Below are 23719 nucleotides of genomic sequence, written 5' to 3'. Positions count from 1 at the left end.
ATTTTCTGTGAATAGTAGTTTGTCTTTTTATGGTAAACTGGCTTGATGGTCGGAGTGTTCTATGAATATTGGATGCTTCAATTTCCTGATAATCCACTTATGTACCAGACTGCAATTGCTTTGTGTTCTTTATGTAGTTTATCCTGGAATGTAACGAGAGAGTCTCATATTTGTTTAAACCCTGCCCCTTGGTTAAATTCCTCCTTGTTATTAAGGTACACTGAGAATGTTTCAACTGTTCTGGGTTATAAGAAGGGTTATCCACTAGCAAAAGAGCCAACGCTCGGTAGTCATGCGCTATAGAAGCCTTATCATTCTATGTTTATTTAATTTTTGTTTTTGTTGGATTTGCACCTTTTCTTTGTTTCCCATTGCAAGCTGCAAGTAAATTAAATACAAATTTTGGATTGGTACAAGTAACATGTTTCCCGTGGTTCAAAGAATGTACATTTGTTAATTCAAGCATCTTGACCTATATAAGTGACATAATTCTGAGACAAAGAATAACAATGGACAGATTACTGGAATTTGCAATCACTGTTAATGGCTATCCTGTGTGTTGCTTAGTAAAAAATATGATGCTCTGAAACACCTAGACTAGTGTTTGCACTTCAAGAGGCTTGGTTGGGTAACAAATTATGGTTGGATGGTTTTACCATAGTTTTTAAATCCCAATGGCTATTAAACGCTCGATGGGCAGGCGTTTTGCGGGGCTCATCATAGGGGCTAGATCATATCACTGACAGAGTATATGCCTAATATACTATGTGCTATTTTATGCATTGATTGCCTATATGATAATTTTAGACTCTTGATGATCAATGTTTATGATCCTCCAGGGTGGAGGGCTTGTTCCACTACAGTTATGACATCCATATTCCAGATTTTACTAGATTGGAATTATCCCAATGATAAGGTAATCCCCACCGGTGACTAATTCTTATTGGGAAATCGCTAAGCTAAAAAAGAATGGAAGTTGCGTCTTGGCTGGTAATCTTATTGGTACGACAGCTAAACTACCTCAGATGAGACTAGGTAGAAGATGGCTGCGTTTTCTATAAGAGTATGATCTAGATTATGTTGACAATATGGAAAATGATCACTAAAACAATAAATACACTTTGACTAATGGGAAATCTACTAGTAGAATTGATTGATTCAATATACAAACTTTTAGGGCAATAATTTCCTCATTCCAGACTATAAGCTATTGAATGATCACTTAAAATTTTGAAGCCAACAGTACATTTAAATGTCATTTTCAAGCACTCTAAAATATCAGGAAATTATTTAATTAATGCTTGAGGTAGAGCGAATGGGATATAAATAAATATGATCACATATGAAAGCAGGACGATACTTTGCTAGCCGATTTCTTTACCATGAGTGCTGACAATATTATTGAAGTATTGACTAAACAGACTCATGAATTTGCAGGCTCAACTAAATGATTTCCAAATCTAAATTGGAAACTTAAATTTGCAGAATGTTCTAGAAAGTTATTCGGACAGCCAAGTTAGCTGGCTAAACAAATTAGAAGGGAAATTATGGCGACCAGCGCTAGGCTTATCAGCATTCGTCCTGATTCAGGCCATAAAAAGTGAACTTGGCTTAACATCTCTGACACTTTGGAAGATTAAATGTAGTCAAGTGTCATTTACAAATGAAAATGATGACGAATCATTGTGCTCATAATTCATTACTAAGCCTTTTAGCTAATCTGTTCAGTAGAGGGAATAATACGCTGACTGAATACATTCAGATCTTCTAACCAGTTGTGCAAAGATAAAGATCAGTCCATAGAAAAGGCAATTAATTATAGAATTGCATGAAAAAAGAAATGGTGAAAAAGCTTTATTGGGACCAAGTCTGTAACTTAGAATATCTAGCTACCAAGAAATTGTCCTAAGAATAACTGGGGCAAGGTTTTCCTTATCTACTAGGTTTAAAGGTTAGAGATCAACACCTATGGAGATGTTTATTGTGATTAAGATTTATTACACTGACGACATTGATGATCATTGGTTCTTGGATAAAAAACAAAACTTGAATCCAGAATTTGTCGTTTATGCTCCATGGAATTCGAACAGCTCGTCATTTGACACCATGCACCAACCACTTTGCTCTATATAAGGCTGGATAAATCAAATTTGTATGTGAATGGAGCAGTATTCAAACTAACAAGTTTTGGACACAAGTAATTTCAGGTAATTCACTGATTCTTTCGAATACTGTACATAATAACATATCGCAACGCATTGAACTCCTTCTGAATGATGCATGCGCAGCCTTACTGAATAAGAATTCAACTTCATATGATCTAAACCCATTTTAAGGACTTACACGGGAAACTCATTTACATTTTCCATTGTTTTAATTCGCTTAATACAATTTTATAATTTTTACTAAAAATAAAAATAAACTATATAAGTAACAGAAGAGCGATGGATACAGGATAACTCACAACCGTGTTGTTGGCTGGCTAAAACACTATGGTTTGGAGGGTTGGCCATGGCAAAGCCAAAAAGGGGGGGGGGGGTGGTGTGTGTGTGTGTGTGTGTGTGTGTGTGTGTGTGTGTGTGTGTGTGTGTGTGTGTGTCAATATGTCAGTGTCGGATAACTTCTCACTATGTTTCACAGATCCGTTGGCAATGCCAACCCAACTGCTTGGGTCTTCAGATGAAGTGCCCTCCCCCAGATGCTCGGATAACTTAGATCTTGTGATTGCAGGGATGAGTAGTTGGGGTCTGAATTGGAGTCTGTACTTGGAGAATATAAATGTTTAACATCCCCAGATAGAATCACTGGTTATGTGATATATCTAGCGGGAGGGAGAATGCAGGCTTCTTTGCTGTATATTGCACTTGCTCAGGCTTCTATTTTAACTAGGACGCCTTACGTAATCCGTGTCTTCATCGGAAGTTGCTGTGGCTGTTTCTGAACTACACTCCGCAAAAGGCAGTTGTGAAACTTGGACTGAAGATGCATTCTGTCTAGAGATCCGCTTTGTGATTGCTCCTACTTGACTGCTTGATACGAGCCAATTTTCTCCCAGCTAACTTGCTGTTCCTCCGCTACTGCGCTGTTCGAAGCGTCGGGTTTGTTCACTTCCCATCCATTGCCGTGCATACGCAGAAGTGGAATTGAGACAAGCTAGCAAGGTATGGCGGGGGCTGGGGTTAATTGTGTTGGTGTGAGTATGTATGTGCGAGAGTGATGGGGGGGGGCAGAGAGTTTAGTTTATTTTATTATTTATATAGCGCACCTAACCCTGAGGTATCTGGGCGCTTGAGCGTAGAAAAATTGTTAGTTGCAGAAGCAGTATATTAAATAGTTCTTAGGACCAGGTGGTCAGGTGATAATGGCAACAAACAACAAAGCAAGGGATGATATAGACAAGTTACAGTTCTAAATACATAGTGATCAGTACGACTACAGCCTGGAACGGAGTAGCCAGTAAGGGCAGGTCAAGAATATACATTAGGCAGAGATGACAGTGAATAACGTAGTAGATAACAAGACAGAATAAACAAAGAGGTTATTATGCAGATGTTGGCCAGGATAGATTTGGTTCAGGTGAGGCCACTGGGGTAGTTGGGTGAAGAGCCATTCTTTTTCTCTAAATCTGAAGGACCAAAAAGAGGGTTCGGCTATAATAGCTGATGGGAGGGAGTTCCAGCATTTAGCTGCAAGCACTGGGAAACCTGCCCTCGCTGCTGTTTTCAATTTAAACTTGGGTATATTGAGGCAGTGTAGGTAAGTAGATCTGGTGGGTCTGGAGGATTGGTGCCCAGAGAATTTGTCAGACAAATATTGGGGGGGCTATGTTGGCCAAACATTTGTGTGCAATGACGAGTGTGTGATGCTTAATTCTGTCACGTACTGGTAGCCACAGAGTCACTTCTGGTCGATGAGATGTGGCTAGAGCGTGATATGTTCAAGGCACAGCGAAGGGCGTTGTTCTGAAGAACTTGTAATCTGTTATTATGCTCGGAGGAGCCTAGGAATAGGGTGTTAAAATAGTCCAGTTTGGACAAGATCAAGGCACTGGCTAGCGTGAGGCAGCTATTTGTGGACAGAAAAGGTTTGCAGGTGTTGATTAGTTTATTAGTATATGCACTGGTGAAAGCTGTGGAATTTACTTGGTTTTTAAGTGAGACGGTGGAATCTAGGTAAACACCAAGGTTTTTTTTTGGCAACTTTGATATTGCCATCAATGTTAAAGGATTTGTACCTATAGTCGAGTTTAAAACCTTGGGTGCCAACGATCAAGAGCTCCGTCTTGTCATTTAAGCAGAGGCTGTGTTGCCATCCAGGCCTGTATTTCGCAATAGATTTAATTAAACTTTTCTGAGTCTCTCTCATAGCAGCCAGTGAGGGTGATGAGGACCTGAGAGTCATCTGCATAGTTTGTGTAGGTGACACCCAGGTTATCAAGACGATCAAAGAGAAGCTTAGTAAATATATTATAAAGCATAGGTGAAACACAGGAGCCTTGGGGAACTCAACGGTAGATGGGTACTGGCTCGGCGGCTGCAGTGGGTGCGTATACTCTGGTTGTTCTATTTGTGAGTGGGCCAGGGGTGTCCCTCGCAAAGGAGGAGGGTAGGGAGGAAGCACGCAAAGGAAATGCTTTCCCCACAGCTCTGTGCTCTGACTTGGTGAACTGGGTTTCGAGCAAACCGGCCTTCGGGGAAACATCACAGAACCACCTGCTTACCCTCAGAGCTGCTTGACATAAATCTAGTGGATCCCGCCTGCTTATCTGCCTACCTACTAATTTTGCCACACTTCCTAGGCTAACCAAGGACTGTGTGCATTGTTGGTCTGCCTGATTCTCTCTGGATAATCCTGTGGGACAGTGTGCCTGCGTACATGTGCACATCACTGCTGAGTGAGCAGCTACATTCTGGACAAAGTTAATTTATCAGATGAGTTTTCTAATGCGCCTTATCTTTTGAGTTTATCTAGCCAGCTTCACTTTCTATTTACATTGTGAGGGTGGTACAGACAGAACCATCAATTGAATCTAAAGTGATGCCTTGAACAGCACCACAATGGAAGTGGTGCTGATTTTTTTTTTCTGCAAGCTTTGATGCACAGGATAACCCGAAGGTCACTAGAGGCTATGGGTCGGCATTTCTCTGTTTCCCAAAATCGAGAAATTAGCATTCAGCTTTTTATCATACAGGTTCCAGTGTCAGATCTTCTTGAGCCTCTTCACAAGTGCAGGAGTCATTGTGAAACTCTTCAGCAGTCTCAATGGGTGTCATTTGCTGCTTTACAGACTTGAGCTTCATAGTGGGACTCTGATGTCTCAAGGTGTTCATCAGCCTTTTCCTAACTTGGGAGTAGGTGTGATACTCAACAGTCTCAAATTATGGTGAACAATAATAAAAACCACCATGGTAACATGTGGACTACACCTCCTATGAATTTCAGTTGACAAAACAAACTCCTATAAGATGAGTATAAGCGCCATACAAGTAGAAATCAAACACCAAATTGGTTTGTGGGCCGCCTGCACACCACATATTCTTCATGGTCACGCCACCACCTCGTATTGGGCTGCGACCCTCTCTGCTTCTTGCATCTGGGATACGCTGTGTCTCTGGCGTCTCCAATTCAGTTCATCGCAAGCTTGAATGTCGTAGGCTCCTTCAAGTGTTACGCAGGAAGGGGGACTCTTTTGCCTCCGTATGCGTTCCTCTCTCGCTAGTTGGTCGGCATGTACTCGTTATTCAATGTACTCATCTCAGTTGATTGGAGACTTGTATTTAAAGGGATATTTTCTCTTTCTTCTTGATAATGGTATGATTGACTTTTTCTTCTTCCATACTTGCCATTATGTGTGATGGTTTTGGCCCAGGAAGCTGCCTTTCATCCTGGAGGCTAGTCTGCACATTCCTCTGGGGTACAGGACGCCTCCCTGGGAGGTCCCCTGGGAACAAGTGCTTGAAAGACCATCCCTCCATGACGCTGGCCTTCTAACACCAGGGTACAGATTATTGGAGTCCTTTTGGAGTAGGTGGCCAGAGGAAGGGGCGGAGTTAGAGTAGCCCACAGGAGAGGTTCCGACCACAGAAGGGTGGCACCATTTTGGATTTTGCTAGAGCTCAAACTTCCTGTCCTGTCCTCCCCACTTCCTGCAGACATCAGCAAGCAAAGGACATTTATTAAAGCAGCCAGGAATGGACTCCTAAAAACAGGCTTGCTGTGGACCAATCCGCTGTAGCATTTTGCCCAATTAAGGTAGCCTCCCTTCCCCTCTTGATCAGCGAAGATGGTCTACTTGTCTTTCACCTTGATGATTGGAATCACTGCTGATTTATGTATTTGTTTGATTGTTAGGCGCTTATACAATAAGAAAATACTGTTTCAAAGTGCCCAGTAGTGTATTAGTGTGGATCTGCGTCAGTGTTTTAGCCACTACTACTCCCTGTACACCTGCAGAGCAGTAATCGTTTTGGCACAGGTGGGTATGGCTGTTGAACTTGATAAGCGTCAAATCAAGGTTTGTCAAGTGCGTTATTTAGGCATTTCTGAAAGCGCATGTTGAAACCAATTTAGTCATTCAGAATTACTAGGAAAACTGCATAGGAAAACTGCATTTTTGACACAAAAATGCTTACAAAACTTAACATTGATTTACAGAGCGGAGATCTGTCATGAGATGTCTCCCCAGATCTCGGACCCGGCCTGCCTCAGCCCTGACCAAGCTGCACCGTGCCCCCAGCTTCGCTGAGTGAAGCTGGGGGCACGTTGATCGAATCTGCTCTTTGCTCCTCTCCCCAGCCGTCATTTGCGCGTTCGCAAGCTATTTGCTTAGCCTGTTTCTTTTCTTCTGGTCTGAAAGGGACACCACAGGAATCAATGGCCATGACTATTACTGGGGTCGGGACCCATCACTGTTGAAAAAAGGCTTTCTACATTCAGGGCACACTTTCGTAGGGGGGAAAACAAATTTCCAAACTCAAATGCTACTTAAACTTGCATTCACTAGTTTTCTTTGAAATGTGCGTTTGTTTTATTTTTTGTTTATTGCCAGACTACCACACAAATACTCTGATGTGTGTGTTCCTTCCTTTTGTGCTTTATCACAGGTTATATTTATAAAGATGTTATATGCATGTAAAACTGCTTAATCACAAATAAATGCTTCTGTTGTTCTGACAGCAGTTATTAGGAAATTAAACTTTGGGTTCACGGGTGCCAACTTTTGATTTTCACTATAGGGGAAGAAATACCCCCACCGCTGCCCTGAATATAAGCAAGCAACGAGTCCAACCCAAACGCATTTTATAGCACTTGTTTGTTTATAAGGAATTGCAAAAAGTCATCCGATTAAACAAGCAGTTTTTAATATAGAATGTCTCAGCAACCGTCTCCAGCCTTCAACTGTAGAGCGTGTCTATGGATCTCTTAATGTACTAAAAATCACTGCCTTACTAACAGTATTTTGGGTTCACCACTGTCATGGAAGTGATTTCAAGTGGAATTGATGTAAAGTATGGAGTTTCGAAAGAAGCAGCATGAAAGAAATGGACCCATGTTTAAGCTATAATTTTGAACATTTCCTTTGAGCGCAGCTCTGGCCCCTCAGAACTCGGCCCCCTCCTCCAATCTCTGCCCCCACCTGTCCCTTGTGGGAGCCACCTTTTAAATATTTTCCATTTCCATCACTGTTCCTATGTAAACTTTAGCATTTGACAAGACTGGATGTAGAAATGTTATGTTGCTTGTTTGTTTTATTCACTTATAATGCGCAGCAGTACAGAAAATGCGAAGCTTAAATTACAGGGTAGTGTCATAGGTTACATACAGAACACAAAATACAGTATATTACAGGTAGACGGCGAACAATTTGCAGTATACAAACAGGCATAATGAGTACAAGGTACAATGAGGAAAGTATATGCACAGGCACTAGATAGATATTCGTTCATCGGCCAGATGGGCAGAGTGAGGAGGTTCAAGAGAGCAAAGGTAAGCAGGACAATGAAGTGTCTATACCAGGGTCTCGTGAGGATGAGTAGGTGCTGGTGGGCTAATCATTGGCAGACCGCAGCAGGTTGATGTAGTTAGATCTAAATTTCGGGAAGGGTTGCTCCTCCGGTAAAGGGTGGGGCAGTGAGTTCCATAGTTGTGCCGCTCGAACCTGGAAGTTACTCCCCCCTCCGCTCTCCCCCGCCTTAGCCTAAATCTAGATATGATGAGGCTATTGGCATTTGAAGTTCTAGCTGGGGTGTATGGTTTCTTTTTGTAAGTTTGTTTGTGAGATAGCTTGGTGCGGCATTGTTCAGGGCTTTGTGAACAAGGGAAGCTACTTTTAAATGGATTTTATTTTGGGTGGAGAGCCAGTTGTTTTGGCGCCTGATCTTTGAAATTTGCGATCTTTTGGAGACACAGAGGGCAGCTCGCAGGGCGTTATTTTGTAAAATTTGAATTTGATGGGTGATGGATTTATTGGCTTGAATGTAGAGGGCATTACAATAGTCGAGCCTAGAGAGGATTAATGCTCTTGCTAGGATAAGGCAGTTATTGTCAGAGAGAAAGTGTTTGCCTGCTCTGATGAGCTTACATGTGTAAGCGGTGGCCGATGCCAAAGACTTCACCTGTTTGTCGAAAGAGAGGGTGGCATCCAGATAGAAGCCAAGTGTCTTCACCTCTTTGGACACCTTGATGAAATTACCATCAATTTCAAATGAGGTGTAGTCCTGGCTTATTTCTTTGAGGTCAGAATGAGTCCCTAGGAGGATGAGCTCTGTTTTTATCGTCATTCAGGCATAGACTGTGGTTTGCCATCCATGCCTGGATGATGATGTACACCCTATTTACCAAGGCCAAATTCTTATTATAATCCCCGGAAAGTGGGAGGAGAATCTGGGTATCATCTGCATAGTTGGTATAGGTGATGCCAAGAAGGTCCAGATCATCAAAAATGGGCTTAGTAAATATGTTGTATGGAGTCGTTGAGACGCAATAGCCCTGAGGAACTCCACACAAGATGGGGATCCGGTCAGCTGCTGCCTATGGGGATATCACCCTCATGGTCCTATCGCTAAAAAAGGATTCAATCCAAGTTATGGCCTCTCTGGAGAAGTGTGTGGCTGAGTTTATGGCTGCAAAGTACCCCATGGTCCACGAGGTCAAATGCTGCCGAGCGGTCCAGCAGCAAGAGGGGAGCAATTTTTCCTTTATCTCTTAGTTCATCTATTTGTGCCTTCAGATCAATGAGGACAGTCTCTGTACCGTGTTGGGGACGGAATCCTGATTGGCGCTCTCCTAGCAGTTTGTGGTGTTCCAGAAAACTTTGGATTTGATTATAAGAAATCTTATCCAGGATTTTAAGCAGAAAAGGAACTGTTGTGATGGGATGGTAGTTTGTGGGTATAAGTGGGTCTAGCGTTTGCTTTTTGAGCCGTGGTAGTACCCAAGATTGTTTTTTAGATTGGTGGGCACAGTGCCAGACGTGAATGAGGAGTTGATAAGTTTTGCAATAAATGGGGAAAGATCTTTAGCAGCATCTTTTATGAGCTGGGCAGGGCAGGTATCCCCCTGACAATTTGAAGGCTTGAGAGAGAGGATGACTTTCTCCACCTCAAGGATAGAGGTTTTAGAGGACATAAATCGTGCAACTAGGTCCTGTTCCTTTGGAGCACGGTCTATAATTGGGTTGTAAGTCTTGGGAGGTTGTGTGAGGGAGGCTTTTTTGTTTAGAGTAAGGAGATTTTTTTTGATGGGGCTTGTTGAATATAAGAGCACCACGTTTTATCTTTGGAGCATGTATCCAGAATGGGGGTGGGTGACTCTATTTCTTTGAGCATGGTGAACAGTTCCTTCAAGCTTGAATTTGCATTTGATATACACTTATTGAATGACTTCTGCTTGGCCAAATGGATTTCTTTTTTGTATTGGGAGATGGCTGTTAGTTTAATTTTATTATCTTCTGAAGGGATAAGCCTCCAAGCTGTTTCGCAACTCCTCTTAAGTATTTGCAGATCCTTTAGTTCAGGGGTAAACCATTTATTTAGGTGGGATTTAGGTTTACTTGGTCAAAGTTTCAGCGGGGCGATGTTGTCAAGAGTGGTTAACATAATTTAGTTATATTTGTTGACTAATGTTTCTGGGTCTAAGTGATCTTCTAAATGGTTGAGGATGGGTAAAATCGCCGGGATCACTTTATCTCTAGTGATGCTCTTTTTATTTCTTGTTAGACATGGTGGGGCCATGATGGATACTGGCGGAGGAGGTCTGGAAGTAGATAATTCAAATGACAAGAGAAGTGGTCTATCCAGGTTTGAGGGACAATGGCTTTGATATTGGCGGTGCAGTTGTAGTCTGCTAGCCAATCAAGGATTCTCCCTTCATTGTGAGTGGGTTCTAGCATTTTTTGCGTTATACCCAGGTTTGAGAGAGAATTGGCAATGGTGGTGGCATTTTTATCTAGAGGGTCATTAAAAACCCAAGTTGAAGTCCCCTAGGACAAGTAGTTGGGAGGAGGTTTTAAGGTTATTAGAAAGTAGGTTGTGGATGTCCTCAAATGTCCCTATAGGTCCAGGTGGTCTATAGATGAGGTGGATAGTCGGAGTTTGGGAGCTGGCTAATGGGAGTTTGATGGTGAGCGTTTTGCATGAATCTGATGCTATGGTAGGTGTAATTCTCATACCTAAGCTGGTCTTTGCGATGATAGCAATGCCGCCACTGCGCATATTGGTTCGATCTTGCCTGAATATTGTATAGTCTTACGGGATTGCTAGGGAGAGTAGGGGTCCTGCTGCGTCATGCAACCATGACTGAGATAGCAAAGTCCAAGTTATCGAGCAGTATCAAATCGCAGATGTCTGTGGCATGTGCGGTCAGGGATCTGGCATTTATTAGTCCTCCTTTGAGAGGGGAGGCAGTAGGTTGAGACGGTTCTGTTTTAGTAAGGGTGATGAGAGGCCTTGGGCAATTGAAATGGACATTTGCCTTCTGGATGTTAGATCTTTTGTTGGTGGGAGGTAAGGTTCTAGTCAGGGGCTCATGGAGTCTCGAGAGTCTAGCTCGCAGCCTGAAATTTCTGAGTAGTAGACTACATGGGTTACTAGGAGACTCAATTGAGGGCCTCGGATCCTGGTGTTCCAAAGTGGAACCGGTAGCTAGTGAGGTCATGGAAGATTTGTTTAGGGCTCTAGTGAATGCTGTGGGGAAGCATTAATATTACAGACCAGTGTAGGTGCTTCTCATAGAGTGACAGCAGGCAATTTGTGAGAGAAACCAGATATTAGCATTGAAACCAAAATTCCTCATTCCAACCTTCTCTCACTTGTGTGCAGTTGGCAGACCGTTTGTTCTTATCGCTTCCTCTAAAAGGTTGTTTTCTGACCTAACCAAAAGTATACAATTAGCCTTAACAATTGCCTCTAGTACACAACGGTAGAACACACTGCCTCCCTCAAATCTTGGGCAGCAGAGATCTGAAAACACTCTTTCAACTCCCATATCATAGAAGAGGACAGGCTTGAATGAATAAGGAGGAAGCAATACGTTTCTAATCCCGGCAGCCTTACAAACTTCCTTATAATGTTAGGGAGCCAAAATGGGGATGAAGGGGCGTAGGTTGGAAAACATGCACAGTTTGTTGAAGGGGCGGAATCGGGTGAAGGTGCAGTCTGGCAGAGATGGAGTTATGATGGGGTGGTGGGTTGCATGCACTTATTTGGGCCTAGGGCAGCAGAAAGCCTAAACATGCCACGGTTGTATGATTATTCTCCCCATACCCTACCCTCCACACGCATTTCTAGAACACATTAAGCTTACTTTGCATTATCAATGTATGTTTATAGTTTGTGACGATAATCTCCCTGTGATCCGACAGTTTGTATTGTGTTTGATTATCTGTTGTAAAAATTCACCTAAAAATGCAACTGGTTTGTGTGTTTGACTGTCTCTGGTTTCGTGTGTGGTGTCTGGTTGTTGGCATTTTAGAACTGGTGCTATTAATGCAGAAATTGCAGCAAATGTTGCCTCCTTTCTAGAGCACATGCCTCGATTGGTGACTAGATAGCCGCGTCAGGCTTCCCAGCTCTCCGGGGCCCCTTCTCAATCATTCCTCACTGCTAATTCCGGCGCCCCCTCATTTCTTTTTAAACGATTGCTTTTGAGCGCGCTTGTGAATGCCTCTGATGTGTTCTTCAATTTAGTCAATTACTGTTTCAGCCTGCAAGCCTCCCGGGAAGCGCAACATCCACGGGCTGAAGGTAGGCGCCGCGCGTCTCCGACGCCATGTTCCATTTATTGAAATGTCATTTATAACTGCCCCTCCGCTGGCACTGAGTGATTGGGGGGGGGGAGGATTGGGGGGTGCTGGGAGGAGTGGGGGACGAGCAGCAAAAGTAGAGCTCCTCGGCAATGAAACCTACTCTGGCCTGTAGTCCACACATGCAGACCAAGGTTTGGGTGTTGCATTAAATAATGTCCATCATTTAAGACTTCTATGATTGATTAGAAGCGCTATTGTTTGATCAACATCCCACTGGCACAGCTCCTCTCACCAATATCCAACCAGTAGAACACCTTTCACATGAAGGGGCCAACGTTTTCTTTCCCAGGATATCTGAATTCCCCTTGATGGTTCTATCGTTTAAATATTCCACTATCCCAACACAATTCCAGTGATCGAACATTTCAACATAGGTCTGTTCCATTGATGAGAGGTAGGCGGTCAAAAGCCAGGAACTGGGAGAGAGTACAATACTTGGTTCCTGCCAAGCCCTACACAACCGGTAACCTCAGCATAACTGGACTCTTAGAGAGCGCTGCACAGAGTGATGACACCGGCAATGCAGGACAGGTTTGGCATACGTTGTGGGCAGGAACCGACATAGTGAAGGACACTAAAGACTGCAGTGCAAGAATTTCTGAGCGAGAGTGCAAGAGAGTGAATCCGAGCAGCACAAGGCCTTGAGTGACAGCAGATGACATTAGGCATTATAGGGCGATGATTTGCATGTGTGTGTTATGTGCTTCAATCTCAATATAAGAAGCACAAGCTACACTTCTTCCCTGGCGACAGAATGGGATCCGTGAACGGATGCACATTCAACACACTGTGAACTGTCCCCTTGTGGTGCAAAGACTCTGTCGTTTCGCGCTTGTAAATGTCTTGAAGTGAGGGAACGTCTCCTGGGAATGCCAATGGTATTGTGCGCAGTGTTGATCGATGTGCAACCTTCACCAAAATGCTTGGACTGAAGTGTCTGTTGCATAGATTCTTACGGAGGTCTGATGTGCCGTGTTATATTATTTACCGGATATGTGCCACTAAACAGGATGTTTGGTAAAGGTCGTTGTGTTCTTTCCTGTTGGGAAAGCGAGATGACGGACTCCATTGTTTAGTTGGTTTAGCGCTGGACATTTTTAAGGGGTGATGTAATCAATGGACCCAACCACAACATTAGCGAACAGGTTTTATCCGGCAACACTGCATCAGGTTGCTTACCCTGCTGTATGAAAAGAGCTGCACGTGCCATGTATGCAACTGAACCCCTGTGTCTGCCACCTGAACCCCTGACTGAGGAATGATGCAAACAGTACAATGCAGATAACTAGTGGTGTTGGTGTGCTAAGCGGAAAAGAGAGCGCTCCTGACGACTAGGCCAAGTCATGCAGCACTAATGAACACTGCGGGCAGGAGTGCGCAGCACCAGTTGCCTCTGGTCCATAGTACAGCAGGCAGCTGAGGGTCTGAGCCCGTTTGAGACTGACTGCCTGTAGTGGGATCTGCCCATTACACTTGTCATGAGTGCCTTTAATATGTCAGCAACCCGGCATTGAGACTCTAGAGGTCAAATCAGGGTGGATGGATCTGAAATGGACAGGGGGCTTAAAACGTATATTGAGAGGTCTTTCGCCAAAGTTTAGTTTATACATTTGTAACACGCACCAGTGGCCCGAGGGCATTAGGGCACACAAAAAACAAAACTATGGACAAGACATAACTGAGGCCACCACCCATCAGTAGCAAGGATACTGTCTGCAATGCACATTATCTGAACACGAATGTCTTCAAGCACCGTTTGAACAGTTCTGTGGAATTTATCTTCCTGAGATCTGGTGGGATCGAGTTCCAAGTTATAGGAGCCGCTGCAATAAATGCACCTTCACTGACCATTGCCAGCTTAGTCCTGGGCACCACAAGGAGATTGTCCTCATTAGATCGCAAGGACCTAATCTCAGTTTTTTTTCTTAGACTTTCTGAAAGGTAAGAGGGGCTCTTGCCGGGAGAGGCAGTTTTAAGTGATGGACAGTAGGCGAAAATAAATTCTTGCCTCCATCGGCAGCCAGAGCAGCTTTTTTCTGGCTTCGGACACATGCTCTCTTCTGTTGAGATCTACCACAGCTCTGACCGCACTGTTCTGTATAATTTGCAGCCGGGCACAGTCCCCTTTGCTAATGCCATCCAGTAGACTGACATGAGCTTAGATGGTCGGCGCTTGGTTAGGCATCCACACTCAGTTGGTAAAGGTTGCAATTTGTTGTCTTCAGTAGTATGAAGTACCAGGCCGTAGTATGCACTGTCTGGACTAACTGGCTCGACATGGGTCAGTGTTCATTAGGGGCCTTGGGTGTAACCAGCAAATAGTATGGCAAGAGATGGAAGCATGACACAGACCTCTTGAAATAGGTTTTTTGTATTGAGTATAGCAAGCATTTGCTGAAGAGGTCTAGTGGCTTGTGTGCTACTGTAAAAACAAAAAAGTTTAAAAGTGTAAATTAAAGTATTTATAATGTCCCCAGGGAAATAAAGGAAGGAAATGGCTTCCATCTAATGGTACTGTGCTGGAGAAACGACCACTCACGAGTTTGGTGGGTTAGTGAACTATTTACTAGTAAAAGCAATAGCAGAACCAGCGGCAGCGCGAGACTCCGGCGCAAGTGAACCCCCACTCCTTTGGTGCACCAGGCCCTTATACTCAAAGGAACACATGCGTTTCAATGGAAGGGGTGGTCTCAACAGGGCACAGTCTCACTTGGAAACATTGTTGCTAACGGAGAACACACCCTCATTATACAAGCCTTTGATGCCAGATGCACTCAGCTGTGCTAGTTAGTATTATCAGGGAGGTCTGCATATCATAATATATTTAGTCAAGGTGGATATACTCCCTAAAGATTCACACACGCTCTGTGGCAGGCGAGAGCGCTTGCAATATGACAACGTCCGCCTACTAATGCCGTTTTTCCTGAGAAACCGATATACTAAAGCATGCTTGCATATGCCAAAAGGGAAACCCGTCCGACTCGAGATATGTGAAGGCCAGCGTTCCTACATGCTAGGCAAAGGGCTTTCATGGCAAAGACATGCGCAGTTCAATCTGCCTCGCTTTGCACAAGATGGAAGCAGTGGTTTAAACATGGCATGCGAGGGGAGTGCGTATCCTAGAAACCTAATTCCAGAAAACTGTGTGCTTACCATAAACGCTGAGTGAGCTAGGAAATGTAACTGTATACATTATATTACTGACTCGTAGATGTAAGAAAACATTTGGAGAGAATATGTATACGCGTACTTGTACCTTTTAAGAGCTTTGTGCTAGTTTAATATTCATTTGACAATCCATTTTTGATTTTTGTTTGTTTCTTGGTTTAGATATTTGAAGACTTGACAGTTGCCGTTATCATTAGTTATTCGGGTGGTTTATTGCGATATTCTACGAAGACGCTATTATTCACTGAAGACATTAACAATGTTTATCTTTTCTGTTTTTCATCATTGTAGCCATAGCCGTCTTTACTTATTTTTGATTTTGGTTTACCACACAATGTTGATATTGTCAAACCTAACTTGCACGTTTGGTGTTTGTACATGGGTTGCCCTGAAGACAGACTAGGTCCGAAATTCTTTGGCGGATCTGTGTAATACTAGTAGTGTCCTCCTTGGATGATACTAAATATCTGACCACTTTTATTATCAAAGAGTGATGTCTCTGAACTTACACAGAATGTTTTTGTTACATCTTTGGGTTAGAAATATAATGTATACAGATCCATTTCCTAAGCTCATTGAGAGTTTATGGTGAGCACGTGGTTTTATGGAATGAAGTTTCTAGGATATACATTTCTGAAATGATTACCCAGGGTCTTACTGCAGTGCTCCTGATATTTGTGTTTTGATATTTTCAAAAACGTCTTTGCGCATTAACTGTGGTTCCCACCTTCTCTGGTTCCAATATGCTAGGGGAGTACATAACCTTTTCGGTTTCCAAACGTTTCCAACCACAGTCCCCTCCTATGAGAACTTCACTCCAGTCTCATTGCAAACATCCCTAAGGGAATACACCTCACATCCTGGCATGTCGTAAAAAGATTGTGCCTTAAGGAACATGAATGACGTGGAGCACTTGGGGAAACTTTAGAACAGGTATTGCATACTTAATAAGAGGCATTTACGAACCATTGACGGACGGGACAGACTTAAAATTATGACCACTGCTATAAGCAAGATTTGACTGATAGACCTACAATCCAAGATCAAAGGACCAGGAAGTCTAGCCTCTGTACTAGTATGCAGGAGCCTTACAGTATGATGAATGTGGGTAATGACTGTGGTGTTACTTGAGTAATCTAGTATGAAAATGCAACCCCCACGTGTTACGACGGCACAGACTCCTCCTTGCGAGGCTAGAACAATATCTAGGGGTTTAAGATTGTGGAGCACCATAGTCTGGATGGCTACTTGTTCACAGGACAACAAGCACACTATAATAGTATTTGTGATATCCTTCTCTAACCGCAACAGTCGAGCAACCGGTATCTATTTATTTAAACCCGAATTGCTGGTATAAAATATCCCATTTCTGCAACAAAGGTTTCCCAATCAGTGCTTCTCCTAGGGCAGGCTTGAGCAGAAATGTGGCAGTGTGATGCACTGCAAGCAGAATATTTCTCATTTAACAGCTTCCTCCCCAATCGATGGGCAATCGGGGGTAAGCCTTGTCCCCACAGGTGAAGTAAGTTCCTGTTGTGTAGCCGACTGGGAGAACGAAAAATAATGTTCAAAGGTGAAGGTGCCATTTTATTAATCACCACGCTAGAGTTAGTGGACAGATATTTATTTTAATTAGTTTTTGCATTATATAGCGCACTAAGCCCTCAGGCATCGAGACGCTGTTACATGATCAGTTACTCACATGAAAAATGCATACATTTTAACATTGCATATATCATTGAATAGTTGATTAACACAGTGCATAAATCAGACACTTGTTCGTCCCATTTATAGGGATCCTTGGTTGTATAACATAGAAGAACAACTGCCAGGGAGGAAAGGGAGTGCAGCCGTTTGATGCGTACTTGGTCTGGGGAGGGAAAGTTCAGAGGACCAGTAAAGCCCAAGTGCGAATGAGCATCCCTACAAGGTCCTGGACCCAGGGATTGGTTAACCATCTTGAGATCTGAACGGTCATTCTCCCCACCCCATTGGAAGGGGATAGGTGAAATAGAAAAGATCATGTGGCAAATGAGAACAAACCCAATTGGTCAGATTGATATGCAGGCATACTGCGAGGAGAGGTGTAAATGATTATTTTCACTGTGAACCTAGGGGTGTGCAGAATGACCACCACGCTCATGGCAAGTGGTGCAGAAGATGTCCGCAGTTACACAAGAGAATATAATTATTTTAAGAATCACAACAATAACAGAGATGTAGCCGGAACACGGTGCACACCAGGCCCACTCATTGAACCATCAGGTCTTGAAATCAAATGGTAAATTTGGGGCAGCAGTTTGAGGCCTGCAGGTAAAGTGCACGCCAGTTCATCCAGGCAGAGGCCTCACTGTGTTAAAAAGACTCAGAAGTTGCGGATTCTGTTTCAGCACATGAACGTATTGATGCAGGTCTCTCTGCTGCAGAAACCCTGGAAGAGTGACATCAGCAAATGGTTGGGGACGTCACGGATAGTGGTGGTGTCGGTGGTCGTGGTGGACCTGGGGCCAGCCCAAGGAAGACTGGTGCATTCAGACATGATGACATCGACTGGTGCAGTGACTTTGCGGCAATGTGCACGTGGATCCAAGCCAGGATCCCATCACATTTAGCAGCAGTGTTTGTAGTAAGCAGTACTTAAAATGGTCTAAGTCACCTTGGATGAAGTGAGGACTTTCGGTGATGGACCTTCACCAGGACCTAATGCCCTTCCCGCAAGGGGTGGCAAGGTCAAGTGGCTGGTTTGGGCAGGGTTTCATGGACCTGGGCATGAAGAGATCAAACCACTTTAATAAACATGCAACAACACTTGATCAAACTGTCATCATCTAACGATAAACTCTGAACCTGGGGAACTGCTGGGTATGCAGTTCCCATTCTCATAAGACGACCAGTGAGGTTTTCAGGAGCAGACGATCTGTTCACGCTGTGGGTTTTCTCAAAGCAAACAAAGCCAGGGGCAAGCCTTGGGGCCACTTCAACCCCATCTCTTTGCATTCTTTGGACAGCCTCAACTTTAGGTTGCAGTTCTGGGGGTTCTACATGTGTACTTGAATGAGGGTGGTAAACACAATGGAACTGATGAGATATTTCCAGAGCTTTGCAGACTTCCCTAATAACCTGAACAGTAAAAATGGGTACCTCGTCGCTGTCTATACTAAGGTGCAACCCAAACAGAGGTATAAACTCTAACAATTTCTTGTCCACTTTGACAGCATCTGCATTTCTACAAGGATATGCCTCCACGTATACAGAAACCGCATTCCACAAGGACCAAGCAATAAAGCGAAGTTATACAGGGGGGGAAGATGTATGAAATCTGCACGTGTAAAAAACCAGACCTTCCGGTATGCGATGTGCAGACCGATTTCCACGCACCGTTCTCCCAACATTGTATGTCGAGCATGTCTAACAATTTTCACAATAACTGAGCCATACAGGCTAAACCAGGAGCTATCCTCCAGTTCCTGTGCATTATCATAATCATGCCATTTTTGAGTGCGCTGCGCCATGCGCTTCATGGGTCAGATAGGAGAGGAGTACTTTGAGTGCCACCAGGCGGCTGTCTGGGGAACGCCACAGCGAGGCTACTCCCAGGCTATACCTATGTTGAGTCCAAGTCACCCTCTCGGCCTCTGAAGCTTGATCTTGGAGAATTGCCAGACTGGAAAGGGAAGGGATAAGTTACTGTGAAACTGCAACACAAACAAGACATTCATTAGGAACCAGGGGCCCTTTCAAGGCTGCTGAGCGAGCTGCACCATGAGCTAAAGCATTTCCATGGGCCATAAACGAGCGGGGGATCATGCCCTTTACATTTCACTATGGGTTTAGCTGCAGGGTGTAATAATGCATTTAATAGAGCTGAAACATATTTTCCATGCAATATTGGGGTGTCCGTTGAGATGAAGTATCCTCGCTGTTTCTAAAGATGTCTGAAGTCGTGGGCTAGCCTGTGAGCGTACCTGGAGTTGGTACAGATCGTTGCTTATCGACCTTGAGCCAGAGTACACACCGGAGTGAGTGCCACAAGCTCGGCGACATATCCAAATTTTTGTCATAGGTAATTGATTTTCGAGGGGATTCGGTCCTCCGACGTATTCCATATCTATGACATGTAATCACCACAGCTGTGCTGCTTCGGAAACTTTTTTCTGCGTCCTACGTCAATGTGCCGTCGTCGAGGACCTCCTCCGACGTCATCCGATGTGATAAGTAGGACGCACGACACCCGCAGCCTCAGTTCCGTTTTTTCCGCGAACGTGTTGCTTCGTGAATCTCGGTTAACGCCTCGACTCTTTGGAGTTCTGTTCTTCTCGGTTCTTCGAACCTGTTCGTTTTTGTGAAAATCCTCCGTGTGAAGATGTCTTCTACTTCGTCTTCGACCCCGCGTCCGGGCTTCAAGAAGTGCGGGGAGTGTGGGTCCAAGATGTCGGTGACGGACTCGCACGACGCCTGCCTCTGGTGCCTCAGGGAGGCCCACAACACGGATGACTGTATCGACTGCCAGTCGCTCACGTCCAAAGCCTTACGTGAACGTAAGAAGAAGTTGTCGGTAGGTCGGGTGTCCAAGCCCCGGAAGTCGAAGACTGCAGGGCTTTCGACGGATGATTCGAGAGGAGACTCTCTGCGTCATCGTTGGAAGTCTCGTGGGTCTCCTTCTAGGAGTCGGTCTCGCCACTCCTCGGCCTCTTCGAGGCATTCTCGGAAGCGCCGACACCGGTCGTCTTCCAGGTCCTCTTCGGAGGACTCTGCCCGGCTCGTCGCTTATCCCACCAGCCGTGCGACGCCGGAGGAATGGGCTTCCTTCGGGAAGAAAATGCTGGTGATTCTCGAGTCGCAGGGTACTAAGCCGTCCGCGCCCCTGAGTGGGGTCAGTCGTGAGAGGTCGAGAGACACCGCTCGCAAGAGTGGTCGCCACGAGTCACGGGAGAGGTCCCGTTCGGACAAGGGGACTCGTTCTCGATGTACCCGTTCCAGGTCCCGGTCCTCGACGCGTTCGTGACCGTGTGCACCTGTGATGTCTTCAAGGAAGACATCGACGTCTGAGGCGTCGAGGGCGTCGACAGGCTTTCTCGAGGCTCCGGCTCCGAGGAAGTCGTCAAAGCCGTAGACGCTCAGGTCGTCAAAGGACACGCTCGGAGCTCCGGCTTCGAGGACTGTCGACGCCGCAGATGCTGGCGGCGCAACATCTGACGTCGACGCCGATTTACTCGACGCCGATCCTCTCGGCGCCGATGCCTGTTCTCTCGATGCCGGCGCCGATTCGCTCGACGCCTTTCGAGGCCGGGGTGTCGGAGGTACCCCGTGGCACGGGGGAACCCCCTAGGAAGGCTCTGGTTAAGAGCAAGCACTCTCGGGTGCCTTCTTTTCGCCACCTGGAATATATTTCGGAGGCGGATGAGGATTCTGATGGCCTGGTTCCTAGTCAGGTTCCAGATGAAATTGTCTCGGGCCATAGTCAGTTTGACGATTTGAGGCAGTCACTGCATGATGCCAGTGGACTGGACACATCTCCGGAGGTGGAGTTTTGTAGGCCTGAGCCTGGCTCTCATGCCGAGTCCTCGTACCGACGCCTTATGGCTAGGGTTTCCGAGTACTTGGGATGGTCTGCTCCCTCAGGGCAGTTTGTGCAGGATGATCTCACGGACATCCTTGATGTTGGTCCCCCAACTGACCCGGTACTGCAGTTCCATATGGCTTTACAGAGAAGGGTGGCGGCGGCTTGGACCGCTCCGGAGAGTCTCCCGCCGGTGGGCAGGTCCTTGTCGCGAAAATACCGTCCAGCCAGTAGCGACCCCTGCTACTTGACCAGGCACCCCACTCCGGAGAGTTTGGTGGTGCAGACGGCCATGGCCCCGGCAAAGCAGGCATCGTACCCTACCATCCCTCCTGATAGGGACGACAAACGTTTTGATGGCTGGGCGAAGAAAGTGTTTTCTTCTGGTGGTATGGCGCTTCAGGCGGCCAACTCCATTTGTGCCTTGTCTCGTTTCACACACCCTCTGTGGAACTGTGTTGCGTTAGCGGCTGAACATATTCCCGAAGGGGACGAACGGGATGGTTTCCTTGCTATGGTCCAGGATGGTAAGGATGCCATGTGTGAGTCCGTTCAGTCGGGTTTGGACATGGCTGAATGCGTCAGCAGGTCCATGGCGGCGAGCACCATGATACGCAGGTTTGCGTGGTTGCGGAAGTCGGGGTTTGCTCCTGATGTGCAGTCCCGGCTCCTCAACATGCCCTTTGACGGTGAACACCTTTTTGGTAGCAAGGCTGATGAGAGCCTTGAGAGGTTGCAGACCTCAAAAGCTGCAGCGAAGTCGTTGGGCGCTGCAGTTCGCCAACTTCCGCCTTTTCGTCCTAGGGGACAGCAATGGAGGGGTGGTTCCTTTCGCGATTACTCGTCCTTCAGTAAAGCGAGAGGAGCTGGCAGTCAAAGAGGCCAACGCAGGGGTACCAGAGGTGGACGACAGGGTACCCGTGGTGCCAAGGCCGCTCAGGGCAGTTGCCTCTTTGCCCTCAGGTAACGCCGCAGCCGCTACCACTCAGTCATGAGGCCATGTCCCATGGTTCGCCGGTTGGGGGAAGGCTGGCGCAGCATCTTGTAGAGTGGCGTGCCATTACTTCAGATGTGTGGGTTCTGGAGATCATAACCCACGGCTACTGTCTTCCCAGGCCTCGCGACAATCCACCAGGGAACCTCTCTTTGCAGAGTCTGGATCCGCTCCTTGCGCAGGAAATTCAAGCTCTGCTGGAGAAAGGCGCCATAGAACTGGTGCCTGTAGCGGAGAGGAACAAGGGATGGTATTCCCCTTATTTTTTGATTTCGAAGAAAGACGGGGGATTGAGACCCATCATGGACTTGCGCGGTTTGAACAAACTCCTCAGGAAGGATGGTTACTCTCTCTCAAGTCCTCCAGGCCCTTCAGCTTCAGGACTGGTTGGTGTCTCGCGACCTCAAGGATGCTTACTTCCATGTGCCGATCCATCCCAAGCACAAGAAGTACCTCAGGTTCGCGGTTGGCGACTCGCGCTTTCAGTTTCGGGTCCTGCCGTTCGGATTGACCTCCGCCCGAGGGTTTTCACCAAGCTCATGGTGGTTGTGGCAGCGCATCTCAGGCAAGGGGGGGGATTCACGTCTACCCCTACCTGGACGATTGGTTGATCAGGGGGAGCTCTCCCGAGCAAGTCCTGGATCATCTGTCCGTCACCTGCCACTCCCTTCACAGGCTGGGCTTCTCCCTCAATTTAAAGAAGTCCCATTTGACGCCAACACAGCGGCTCCAGTACATCGGAGCAGTGCTCGACACTTCCCTGGGGCAGTGTTTCCCTCCCCAGGTGAGGGCTCTTCACATTCAGCAGATGGTGCACAAGTTTCAGCATGCCCAGACGCTCCCAGCGTGCGAGTTCTTGAGGTTGCTCGGCCTCATGGCATCCTGCATTCTTCTGGTGCCAGAGGCTTGCCTGCGTATGAGATCTTTGCAGTGGGCACTCAAGATGCAATGGTCGCAGTCCTCCGGCAGGATGTCGGACCCGGTTCAGGTGCCGCCCTCGGTCGCCCAGGACCTTCTATGGTGGGCCGTCAAAGGCAACTTGATGAAGGGGGCTCCATTTTGGCTTCCCTGGCCGGAGGTGACGATCGTGACGGATGCATCCCTCACGGGATGGGGAGCTCATGCCAACGGGCTGACAGTCAGCGGTCGTTGGTCTCCGTCGGAGTCCAGACTCCATATCAATCTGTTGGAGCTGAGGGCCGTCAGGCTAGCCCTGAAGGATTTTCTGCCGACTGTGCGAGGAAAGAGTGTCCTGATCCTGACGGACAACACAGTGGCCATTCACTACCTCAACAAAAAGGGGGGGCAGGGTCACTTCCTCTGTGCAGGGAGGCGATGCAGCTCGAGTTCTGGGCCATCCAGCAGGAAGTTTCGGTCTCGGCAGTTCATCTGGCCGGAGACGAAAACGTGACGGCGGACGCTCTGAGCAGGCAAAGCACGATCTCTCACGAGCAGGAGTTGGCTCAGGAGATTCTCCTGGAGAGCTTCGCCCTTTGGGGGACCCCTCAAGTGGATCTCTTCGCCTCCATTGTCAACCGGAAGTGCGAGAGGTTCTGCTCGCGGGAATTTCCTCCAAAAGGAGCCTTAGGAGACGCGTTTGTGGTGGTGTGGTCATTCCCGCTGCTGTACGCGTTTCCTCCAGTCCCCGTCATCCCGCAAGTGCTGCAGAGGTTACGGAAGTTCGGTTCCCGGA

The 23719-nt window shown here is 46.2% G+C and overlaps 1 protein-coding gene across 6 annotated transcripts in view; it reads left to right on the top strand.

The window, feature by feature from the left end:
- Window positions 1–23719, top strand: part of MAP2K5 (mitogen-activated protein kinase kinase 5) — a 1998137-nt gene that overhangs the window by 210927 nt on the left and 1763491 nt on the right. For all 6 annotated transcript variants that reach the window (XM_069625127.1, XM_069625125.1, XM_069625124.1 and 3 more), the window contains exon 5: window positions 12202–12242. In XM_069625127.1, the coding sequence (XP_069481228.1) occupies window positions 12202–12242 (41 nt within the window). The remainder of the gene's footprint in view (window positions 1–12201; window positions 12243–23719) is intronic.

This window comes from Ambystoma mexicanum, chromosome 11 (genome assembly GCF_040938575.1).
Source record: "Ambystoma mexicanum isolate Mex_15411 chromosome 11, UKY_AmexF1_1, whole genome shotgun sequence".
NCBI lineage: Eukaryota > Metazoa > Chordata > Amphibia > Caudata > Ambystomatidae > Ambystoma > Ambystoma mexicanum.
The sequence above is the reverse complement of the archived record's forward strand: the minus strand, read 5'-3'. Positions and strand labels throughout refer to the sequence as shown.